The sequence below is a fragment of the Lacerta agilis genome, chromosome 10 (genome assembly GCF_009819535.1).
Source record: "Lacerta agilis isolate rLacAgi1 chromosome 10, rLacAgi1.pri, whole genome shotgun sequence".
Taxonomy (NCBI): Eukaryota; Metazoa; Chordata; class Lepidosauria; order Squamata; family Lacertidae; genus Lacerta; species Lacerta agilis.
The window spans coordinates 69,038,514-69,050,818 of record NC_046321.1 but is presented as its reverse complement, the minus strand read 5'-3'; the positions used below and the strand labels follow the sequence as shown (position 1 = coordinate 69,050,818).

Sequence of the window (12,305 nt, the reverse complement as noted above, 5' to 3'; positions counted from 1 at the left end):
TAAATGCAATTTTGAAATAAAGATTTAGTATTACAATAAGTGAGCACACAGCCCCTGAGCCAAATGCAATACACAATATAGTCTTCCTTGGCCAGGAAACATGCCTGCACTGAAAAAATATATAACAAGTAACTACAGTTTGTCCTCCAAAAGTTCAGAACAAACTCTTCTGTTTTTTAGATTTTAAAATAAATTAATGCGTCTACTTGAAATTATTATTAGATTTAGGGCCTTGTTAAAGATTCTAAATATGGGCATGCGGACACCACTGGTCTCTCTAGCTGAATGTTATACAGGAGACACCATAGGTAAAGGTAAAGGGACCCCTGACCATCAGGTCCAGTCGTGTCCGACTCTGGGGTTGCGGCGCTCATCTCGCTCTATAGGCCGAGGGAGCCAGCGTTTGTCCGCAGACAGCTTCCGGGTCATGTGGCCAGCATGACAAAGCCGCTTCCAGTGAACCAGAGCAGCGCACGGAAACGCTGTTTACCTTCCCATTAGAGCGGTCCCCATTTATCTACTTGCACTTTGACGTGCTTTCGAACTGCTAGGTGGGCAGGAGCTGGGACCGAGCAACGGGAGCTCACCCCGTGGCAGGGTTCGAACCGCCGACCTTCTGATCAGCAAGCCCTAGACTCTGTGGTTTAACCCACAGCACCACCTGGGTCCAACAGTAGACACCATACAATATCCTAATGTATCAAAATCACAATGCACTAGGCACTGACTGCACAACCTCCATTCATTTCAATTGGGCTCATGTAGCATCCGGTGTTCCCACTGAAACTAATGCTATTTACAATCCAATCATATACAACTAATTGAACCAGGAGTTCCAGGACAGCAGAGTACTACAGATACAGTGGTACCTCGGGTTAAGAACTTAATTCGTTCTGGAGGTCCGTTCTTAACCTGAAACTGTTCTTAACCTGAGGTACCACTTTAGCTAATGGGGCAACCTAGCTGCGCCACCAGCACGCAATTTCTGTTCTCATCCTGAAGCAAAGTTCTTAACCCGATGTACTATTTCTGGGTTAGCGGAGTCTGTAACCTGAAGCGTCTGTAACCCGAGGTACCACTGTACTATAAACTTGGTTGAATTCCATATAATCTTCTAGCATTTATATCATTTTGTCCCTAATCAGCTACAATAAATAAAAAGTGAGCCTCCTGAACATCACCGATTCGTAAAATGGCTTGTTGCTTACACTGTTGCTTAGAGACTACATTCTCCAGGTTTATGAAGTTTAACCTCCAAGTTCATCTGGGTGTCAGAGACATTCTCAATGATTTTCCCCACACCTGTGGAACTCACGTCCTCTGCATTAATTATGAGTCTGAGAAGACTTTCAATACAGTGGTACCCTGTGTTACATACACAATCCGTTCCGGGTCGCGCTACATAACCCGGGCGTACGTAACGTGAACGAACAAAAAAGAAAAAACCTGGAAGTTCGTGGGGTTTTGCGCTTCTGTGCATGCGCAAAGTGCGCAGAACGCTTCTGCACACCTGTGTGCACTCACGCGTCGCACACGCTCCGCGGAGGACTTCCGGGTCACGGAGGTGCGTACCCCGAACGTATGCAACACAGAGCGTACGCAACACGAGGTATGACTGTACCTTCTCTTCGCTGGGACAAGTGCTAATCCTTTACTTTATCCCTTGGGCTAGGTTTCAGTAATACAAAAGATTCATATTATAATACTTAAGAAGGTTCACTAGACTACAGTGGTACCTCTAGTTACGTACTTAATTCATTCTGGAGGTCCGTTCTTAACCTGAAACTGTTCTTAACCTGAAGCACCACTTTAGCTAATGGGACCTCCTGCTGCCACTGCGCCACCGGAGCACGATTTCTGTTCTTATCCTGAAGCAAAGTTCTTAACCTGAAGCGTTATTTCTGGGTTAGCGGAGTCTGTAACCTGAAGCGTATGTAACCCGAGGAACCACTGTATATGCTTCAAACAATGCAACATAAGACAATAAGGGTGTATGACTTATGACTCAAGCAATGAGACTGAGAGACAAAACCAACAGACAAGATTCAACACACAGTCATTTGGGGGGAAGTTTCAGTAAAGATTTATGCCACCATTTTGGCATGATGACATTGAGCCACCATACGCAGTTCTTTCTGGTGTGGCAACCATTCATGTGATTTTTTTGCTTGTTTCCAACCTGTGCTGGTACTGCAGTTTAACATGTCCTGGGAACCTTTATCTTAAGCCCAGATACCGTGAGCAGTAATCACATTGAATGTTTTAAATAGTTGTTTTTAACTGTTTTTACCTATAATTTCATTGTTTCATTATTTTTGTAAACTACTCTGAGGTTGTTGTTTTTTTACAATCAAGCAGTGTATAAATGTTATGAAAATAAATACTGCACATACATATAAAATTGTCAAAGTATCAAGGAGGACTATGCATAACATTCAATTAAGTTTTACTCTGAGTAGATCTATTGAAATTAAAGGACATAACTTAGTCATAGTCATTTATTTAAATAGATCTACTCTAAGTAAAACTTAGGTGAATACTACCCTACCCAACTACTGTGTCAAAATAGGAAATCAGTACTATATCCAACACAAATAAATCATGAACAGTTTGATTCACATGAGTGTTAAGTTTAAAAGCTGTAATGTATAGTAACTTCACATAATATTAATTAGCAGAATCCTGCCTGTCATACTCTCCTTTCCCTGGGATATTATAGTCCAGGGCCTATCAGATCCATGACAGCAAACAAGACTTCTCTGTAATACTGATGTTATGATTCCTGCAGAAGGAACAGGCCTATTGCTACGGAAACACCAACTAGGGAAACATCAACTACAGTGGAAACAAATCCTCAAATGAGTCAAATAAAAACAACAGCTCAGAAGTGTCACATGAACCACACACTTTTCAAAATTGTAAATTTGAAAATTACTTTGTGCACCATCTACTTATTTTTTTTAAATCAAAACATACGCTTCAATAGGGAAAAGAAACCATTTGTAGAACTGGAGGTCAGATAAAATGCTATGTTGAATATTTTAACCCCCGAGCCCTGAACGTAATTTGCATTTACTGCTGAGGAATTATTTGACTGAATCTTATCTTATGGAAACGTATGCGTTCAACTACTTTTATATACTGTAACTTAAGTATAGTTGAAAAGGCAAGAAGTTCTGAAACAAATCAGTCCAATTTTCACTATGTGACAGTTCCCTTACGTTAGTCTTTGCTTGTTACTGTCCAACAATACAGCAACTACGTATGCTATAAGCACAACCCTATAGTTAAAGTAAACTTCAAGAATGTGCTGCTATAGCCTTAAAAAAAGAAAACCAACGTTTAAGTTATATATTCCTTCTCAGCAGTTCTTTATTTCAGAAATCCTATACTGTATCCAATCTCCACCACAAATGACAAGTTAAAGGAGAGTGTCTGAATTATTTAATGATGAACTATCAAATAATAAGAAGAGTAACAGCAGCACTACCCTCTAAATTACCTGCCCTCAACTTATCATGCAGGGCACATACGCAGTTCATGGAGATATTTGCGTTCAGTGCTAAGGACCTTCTCCAGCCATGTTTTAAAGTCAAATGAAAAGGACACCTGTTATACAACACCAAGGATCGATCGATGGCTCTATCTATCTATCTATCTATCTATCCACCACACACCCCTAGACTTAGACGAAAGTGAAAGGGCACATTTTTTACACGTTTCCTGCCATTATTCTGCTTAGAGATCCGCATACCTCTTCCGAGGAGCTCTCATACGGGGAGGACAAATTGCCTGCCCACCATTCCCCCCCCCCGCGCCCGATCCTGTAGCATTTCATGAGCTGCGTTGTGGATGCGTGTGCTGAAGGCAACCCCCGCCAAGCTCCTGGTTTCAATGCGTGTCTGTGCACAATCGGTCCAAAAGGGAGAAACAAAGCTGAAGACAGAAAGCGTACCGATAGGAATTCAGTACTTAAAAAAAGAAGAAAGAACAGGTCCACCTCTCCCCAAGTATTAATGTTTCGTTTCCCCCCCACGATTTGAGCCTTTATTTTCTTTTTAAAAGGCATTCACCGCGAAACAAGACCTAACTTTATCATTATGTGTCTCATCCGACCGAGGAAAAAAGTGTCCATTTTATTAAAATGGAGAAGGAAAAGACTCCCCCCGCTCTCACATACACAACACACACGCAGTGCTTCCAGCGTTAATACAATTAGGGAGTTTAAATAATGAGAGGTGGACAGAAGGGAATGGCACATATTTCATAACATCCTGCTCTTCCTCTCTTGAATTAGCCCAACTAGATTTGCACATGAAGTCTCCTTCTTCTTCTCCCCAGAGACAAGCACAAATATCACACAAACAACAACACAACAACACACTCGCACACCTTACCTTGATTTATCAGTTTAAAGCTTTGGGATTTCCTGCTTCTCTTCCTCTCCGTAAACTCCATAGTGTGTGAGCAAAGAAGAGGGAGGGGAGGAGGAAGGAAGGAAAGAAGGAAGGAAGAGAGAGAGAGAGAGAGAGAGGCAGAAATCAAAAGGGATGATGAGAGACGGAGGGCGAGGGCTGGGTGCAGCAGCAGCAGCCGCCCCAGAAGACGACCAAGGGCTGCCTCTTCAACCAGCCCGAGACAAACGGAGACGCCGGAGAAAGAAGAGCAATTCGGGGAGCGGGGCAACTTGGCTCCGGACTCCCCGGCCGCCCCGCCGCCAATCCAGTTCCAAACTTTGGAGAGGGGCTGCAGCCCGTCCGTCCCTCCCCGCCGCGTCTCCTCGCGAGGAGGGAAGTAGCGAGCTTGGCCGGCTTCAGCGGCGAGTCCACGGCTCGCGGGGGCCACGGGCCAAGCGGCGGAGGCGGAAGCGGCGGCTGGGATCCCGCTGCCACCTGCTGGGGAAAGCCCAGGCCAGGCGCGCCCCGCGGCGGATGTGGCAGGCTGGCCCGCGGGCCGCCACCCCGAGGCCGGCTTGCGAGCGCGCGCCACGCCGAGGACCGGGCGGCGAGGGAGGGGGGGGCCCCGCGGGGGAGGCGGAGGGAGAGGCGGGGACGGCGGGGAGCTCCGCGTCCTGCTTGCTAATGGAGGAGGCGGCGCCGGCGCCGCGGCGGGTCTCTCGCCGGCGCTGCCTGCCCTCCTCCCGCGCGGGGAGCCCGGCAAGGGGGCGTGGGGCTGTCGCGGCGGCCAGCGGAGAAGCGCCATTTTGTGCCCTCCCACCTCGTCCTCTCTCCTCCTCCGAGCGAGAGGCTGCTCTGACAGGCCGCCGCTTCCCTGCTCGCTCGCTCGGCGCCCGGCCCAAGCTCCTTCCCAGCGGCGGCGCGTGAGGAGACAGTCGCGGGGCGAAGAAGACGCGCGTGACTCTCTCCATAAGCAAATGGCCTCCTTGTTCCTCACGACGCGCCGCCGAGAACTCTTGGCGAGGCCTCCCGGGCGAAGGGGCCGCGGGAGAAGCCTTGGCTTGGCCGCCGCCGCCGGGGCAGCTGACGGGACGGGGGCTCCGCGGGGAAAGCGCGCGCCCAGGCGGCTCACCGCCGCTTAAAACACGCCTTGGAATTGCAAACACACCCCAAAAAAGAAGGAGACCCCCGAGGGGACCGCAGCTAAAGAAAAGGAGGAGAACGCGCAGGCAGTTCTAAGTGGGTTTTTTAATCTGCGGGGGGGAATGCTCGTCGCCAAATAGAGCGCACACATAACTTCCTAAAGCAAGCACAGTTCATTTTCCACGAGTATAATTAGAGCAAATTCAGATTTAAGAGATAAAGAGCGCTAATTCGTCGGAGTCCGCCGCAATCTCAACCCCCTCCGGGAGGATCTCGTTCTCGTGCCGGGCGCCAGAGGCCCGAAGGCGGGCACGTCCCGCATTGAGCTCCCGCTCTAGAGCTCCTTTCTCGGCTTTTGTGTGTCAGGGTGGATTTTGCAACCGAAGGCAATGCGGCTTCGCTGGGCTGGTCAGAAGATAGGTTTAGACAACATGACTAAGAAATACTGTATGAATTTATTCCTAAATTGCCTGTCAAAAATAGCTATTATTTCTACCAAGCATGTTCTTAAAAGTACTGTAGATTACTTCGAAGCAAGCAAAAACAAGGTTTGTGGCACCTTAAAGACTTTCAAATTCAACAGCAAATAAAGTAGATTATTTTATTAAAAAATGAACATAAAACTTCACTATATGGCCCAAGATTTACATTGTGTGTGTAAGACAATGTTTTTGCCCATTCCTTTTGTCCAAAATTGGGTGTCTTCTACACAAGGGTAAAAACACACACACACTCTAATGACCTGTCCCTGACTGCCATGAAGATGCTGCCAGAACCACAAATCATTTCATCTGGCGCTGTTTTGGGGGTGCTTACCCACTTGTTGCCTCAATAACTTTGGCCAACTTCCTCCCAAGAAAGCTCAACAATGCAAGGGTACCTTGCAGGCCGGAGCCCCACTGCTGCTTTTGCCAACCGTTACAGGCTGACCGTCACTGATGTTTAAAGTATTGATTTCTTAGTTTGGGGTTCAAAAAATAAGGGTTGTCTTATACATGGAAAAATACTGTAAATCAACCTATCAAATCAGTAACAATGTCATTCATATTAGTTACCTTTACGTTGGAGGCTTCATATTTGTGTTTCTTTAGCTATGTATTTCCAAATATTACAACCACTAAAAGACACTTGGGAATACTGTAGTTCTTTATTTTGCATGGAACATTGATATTGGATTGGTGAATTTTAAAATAAAAGAATAAACAGTTACTGCTAAGCTAATTTCTTTGGACTTTAGACACCAATCAGGAAGGGTTAAGAAATGTACGGTAGTTGCGGCTGTTATTAATAGACATTTTACAAGTTTTAGTAAACGAAAAGAAATGACTGCATTAATGAAGGGACAGTTTTAAACATTCTTAACCCAACAAGTGCAGTGTTACACTTCACAGTTAATAAGCAGCATAAAATTATGTTAATTTGTGATACAGCATCCAGTTTTTCTCTCTTCACAGTTCTTACCATCTTACTTTCCTTTAAAAGGGGGCAGGGGGGAAAGTTTTAAAGCAGCGTTTGCTCTTATCTTTCCTTTTACTGCAGAGGTGGGGAACCTTTTGCAGTCCAAGGGCTGGATACTCTTGAGTGGGGGCGGGGTGGTGCTGTGGTCTAAACCACTGAGCCTCTTGGAGTGAGCTGCTGTTGTTTGTCCCAGCTCCTGCCAACCTAGCAGTTTGAAAGCACACCAGTGCAGATAGATAGATACTACTGTGGGGGAAAGTTAACAGTGTTTCCATGCGCATTCGCTCTGGCACTTGTCACAGTGTCCCATTGCGACAGAAGCCGTTTAGTCATGCTGGTCACATGCCCTGGAAAAGCTTTCTGCAGACAAATGCCAGTTCCCTCAGCCTGAAAAGTGAGATGAGTGCAGCACCCCATAGTCACCTTTGACTGGACTTAACCATCTAGGGGTCATTTACCTTACCTTTCCCTTTGGGCAGCATTCTGGAAGCAACAGGCAAGGGTGGATGAGGTGAGAGGCAAAAGTGTGAAGCCCTATGAATGTGAGTTACCCCGCTGCACGTTATTAGGTATATATTTGCTAAAATTTCTTTGCCACTAACATTTGAGGAGGAAGATATGGCAGTAAACAGTTGTGCCCATCTTTGGTCCTCAGAACTAGCCACAGGGGGTTGACTGGGTGGATCCAGAAAGTGAGCAATACTTCACAGGGAAGTACCACTTGTACTGAAGGAGTAGAGCGGCTTCCTCAACCTCGGCCCTCCAGGTGTTTTTGGCCTACAACTCCCATGATCCCTAGCTAGCAGGAACAGTGGTCAGGGATGATGGGAGTTGTAGTCTCAAAACATGGAGGGCCGATGTTGAGGAAGCCTGGAGTAGAACATCCCCCTTTGAGGTGCTTCAACTTCAGGCATGCTTGGGGGAAACTAATTACTTGGATCCATTCCAGTCTGGCTTCACCTTGCCTTGGTCACATTGTGGTTGGCGAGAAATGGGGGAGTGTTACCCTACTTGCATTGTGCTTCAGTGATTCCAGCCTATCTAACGCTGTTTCCAGAAAGTCGTTGTGGGACACCACTGTTCAGCACCTGTGGTGTCCCAAAGGGTTTAATATGTCTTCCCCCCCCCCGCCGCTATTTATCAACCTATACAAAGCCTCTGGGACATGTCATCAGGAAATTTGGAGTAAGTGTCATCAGTACGTGGATGACACCCTGTAGCCCAGCTCTGTTCTGTCTGAATGGGAGTGACTTTGGCGATGAAGAGCCAAAAAATTGATGGTGGATCCTGAAAAAAAACAAGGTGTTATGATCCAGGAGGTGGGCAGACAGCAGGGTGATGTTGCACTCCCCTGGGAGGAATAAGTCTACAGCTTAAGGGTGTTCCTGGATTCAACACTCACTGGAAGCTCAAATGTCCTTGGTAGTTTCCAAGTTCCGTTTTTCTAGCTCAGTTGTTTCTCCAGCTACCTTTTGGATACAATAACTTGATCATAAAAAACTTCCAGATTGGATTACTGCAATGTGCTATATGTAGGGCTGCCCTTGAATATGACTTGGGAACTTCAGTTGGGCCAAGTGCAGTGGTGAGGTTACTGGCTGGAGTTCCACTGAGATCCCATATAACCCCAGTTGCAAAACAGCTGCATTGGTTGCCAGTTGGTTTATGGTGCTCATATTAGTGTAAAAAGCCCAAAGCGACCCAGACCTGGGGGAAGTCCTAAACACCAGACAGAGGCATTTGATCCTTGGGTGTGTGGTTCGCCATCCATGCTTGACTATAACATTTCCAATAGGGAATAACTTAAAATTAATCTAGTATCAATTTGCTTTTAACTCTTTTTTACATTTATATAGTTGGTTTCTTAGAAAAACTTACCTTGAAAATTGGAACAGCCCATCTCCTAAAAAAAAAGACCCACGCTTCAATTCTATGTTCATCTGGCAGTAAGCCCCATTCAACTCAATGGGACTTACTTATGACTAGATAAGCCAGGTCTTTGCAGTCACTTAAACCCTAGCTAAAAATATTCTGCTCTTTCAAAACAGAGACAACAGAGATGGATTGCACCACCAAGTGTAGGCATCAACTGTGATTACAGTTTTCCCTTGACCTTAACGTTTCAGTCCTATAGTGACTTACCTTGCAATAAGCGCCATTGAGTATAAGATGTATAAGATTGTACAGTTAATTGCTCAAGCCACCAGAGGACACACATGCTGTGTGTATCGATCCATTGTTGCCACAGTTGGGAAGAACATGGAAGTACCGTATTTTTCGCTCCATAGAACGCACCGGACCATAGGGCGCACCTCATTTTAGAGGAGGAAACAAGGAAAAAAAAATATATTTTTCTGGTTTTCCTCCTCAAAAGCCCTTTCTTGTGGTTTTTTTTTTTTTTTTTTTTTGAGGATCAGCTAAAGTTTTGCAGCTTTTTTGCAAAGGGAAAAGCCCTGGTTTTTTGAGGATCAGCTAAAAGTTTTGCAGCTGTTTTTGCAAAGGCAAAAGGCTTTTTTAGGATCAGCTAAAAGTTTTGCAGCTTTTTTTGCAAAGGGAAAAGCCCTGGGGTTTTTTTCCCCAAGGATCAGCTAAAGGTTTTGCAGCTTTTTTTGCAAAGGGGGAAAAGCAAAGCTCCTTTTGCAAAGGGGGAAAAGCAAAGAGGAAAAGCCCCATTTTATGAGGTTTAACTCACATTTCTGAAAAATCTTAAGGAAAGGAGCCATTTCTACAGTTTCCAGACAGATAATCTAATCAGCCAGTCACATGTCCGGGGGAAACAAACAACCTCCCTCTGCAGCACATTCAACAAAGGAGGGCGGGGGCTGAAAGGGAGCCGGGACTCTATCTCCTCCCGATCTCTTGCTGATCAGCTGCTCAGCGGGTCCTTTCAACACTCCCTTTTCTCTTTGTAAAATAAAAAGCATGATCCTCTTTTGGCCCCTGGGCAATTCAGCTGCAGGGACCACCATTCGCTCCATAAGACGCACAGGCATTCCCCCTTACTTTTTAGGAGGAAAAAAGTGCGTCTTATGGAGCAAAAAATACGGTAGCCTTTGGTGCCATGAGTCGGCAAGTGACTCACATGAGCTGCAGGAGACACTATCAGAACTGCCAGCAAATGAAAGCAGCTCTACTCGTAAATCCTGATTGACTAACAAATTGAGACATCACATTGCACCACACACTCCCCAGCCAAGCTCCTGACATGCCTAACAACTTGCTTTTTTATTCCCTTTTATCCTCCCTCCCCCTTTCTCCATAAGTAAACACTCTTACACCAAAATCAACGGGAGGTTAAAAACTAGAAGTAATGTGTGTTCTGGTATGTGACTAATCCACTTATTTGGATCTTCTTACTTCTTGGTCTGCCCTGATCCTCTCTATCAGCACACCAGCTGCTGCGATCAGCTTTCCCAAACTTTCACTGTTGCTATATTCAATTTCTGTCAACTCACAAATGCTGCTGTCTCAAACTCTCCAATCCCTTCTGCAAGGAGATTCTTGGCTGAATTAGGATTTGCGTATCACAGAGTGCAGATATCTGCTGCAATAAATGTATGAAAGATACTAACAACGTGAGATCAGTTGGGTGTGTAGTTGCTGTCCATGGACTCTTGAGACTGGGTCCAAATTCCCACTCAACTGGATCGGTCTCACACTAATTTACCTCACATAGTTATGGACAGGAGGGAGGGATAAGACATTAAAGTTGGGTGTGCATCTGCATATGTGTACTAGCAGATCTGGCAACAAGGAAGGCGTGGGTAAACAAGGTCAGTGGAGTGGCCTTTTCTGTAACTGAGCTAATTTTCAATTTGCAAAAGGGGATTTCAATCTTTGAAAGTTTTCCAAAATTATACATCTCAAATTCTCTGTTGTTGTTTGCATGAGCTTTGGCTTTTGTGTCATAAAAAGGGGTTTACATTCTTCAGAAAACTTGCCAGATTAATTTCCACTAAATAAATATTTCCCTTTATTTCCACACTTGTGAGAACATGTCTTATGTACTCTCCAAGAAAAAAAACATATTCCTGCCAATTTTTTTCTGTGAAAACATTCTAAGATGAGAGCAGACTGTCATTTACAATGTGTGAAGATCTTTAAGTCTTGGTTGCTTGTTGTATCATGAAGACTTTAAAAACCAGTGATATTGCTCCCATATTAGGCCATTGGACAGAGGAATCCTCTATGACAAGGAGAAAATGTACCATCACTATTCTGGCACAACTTCTACCATGTGTACCTCACCTCATAAAATGAAGAAGAAGAAGAAGAAGAAGAAGAAGAAGAAGAAAGAAGAAGAAGAAGAAGAAAGAAGAAGAAGAAGAAGAGAAGAAGAAGAAAGAAGAAGAAGAGAAGAAGAAGAAGAAGAGTTTGGATTTGATATCCCGCTTTATCACTACCCGAAGGAGTCTCAAAGCAGCTAAACATTCTCCTTTCCCATCCTCCCCACAACAAACACTCTGTGAGGTGAGTGGGGCTGAGAGACTTCAAAGAAGTGTGATTAGCCCAAGGTCACCCAGCAGCTGCATGTGGAGGAGCGGAGACGCGAACCGGTTCCCCAGATACGAGTCTACTGCTCTTAACCACTACACCACAACTGAGCAGCTCAAAAACGGAGCAACGGCTACACATCCAGCATCTATCAAAATGTACCCTGCACCCGGGTTGACCAACTAGAGCAGAGCTTTCCAAACTTTCCATGTTGATGACACACCTTTTAGGCATGCATCATTTCATGACACAGTAATTCAGTTTTGCATCATTTTGCACCACAGTAATTCATTTACTAGGAAACCAGAGGTTAAACTAACCTCTTTCCAGCCCTGAGGATGAGTGTGGGGGAGAGTGAGTTGCACAACACACTGTAGCCAACCACTAATGTGTTGTGACACAGAGTTTGGAAAGCTCTGAACTAGAGCCATGGAGATGAGGTGATAACCTTCTGGAGAAGATATGGAGATGCCTGCACATCAAACAACATGGAAGTAAGGGGTGCCAACTCCTGGAAGCCCAACCCCCCCCCCATATCAGGGAGCTGAGCATGGCAGGGCTTCAGTGCCTGGCTCTTTCTCCTCCTCCAGCTGCTGCGGAAGGAAAGTAGGGGGGAAGCAGCCACCGGCTGTTGGCAGTGGCAAGAGGAAGAGTCACCCACCACTGAAGCTGCATTGCCACTATGTTTGGCTCCTTCCAACATCCTGATCTGAATATCATGCGTGTGGCAATGCCGCCCCCCCCATTTCCCTCACAAGTTGGTGCCTCTGATTGAAGGAGACAATCCTTAATGGTGGCAGGGTAATACCCTCA

The 12,305-nt window shown here is 45.5% G+C and overlaps 1 protein-coding gene across 1 annotated transcript in view; it reads right to left on the bottom strand.

Moving 5' to 3' along the window:
• The window catches only part of BEND7 (BEN domain containing 7), a 49,151-nt gene extending 44,637 nt beyond the window's left edge, over nt 1-4,514 (bottom strand). Inside the window, 1 exon segment of the mRNA XM_033161649.1 lies at nt 4,398-4,514. Coding sequence (XP_033017540.1) covers nt 4,398-4,458 — 61 coding nt within the window. The 5' untranslated portion in view covers nt 4,459-4,514.
• Nucleotides 4,515-12,305: the final 7,791 nt, after the last annotated feature.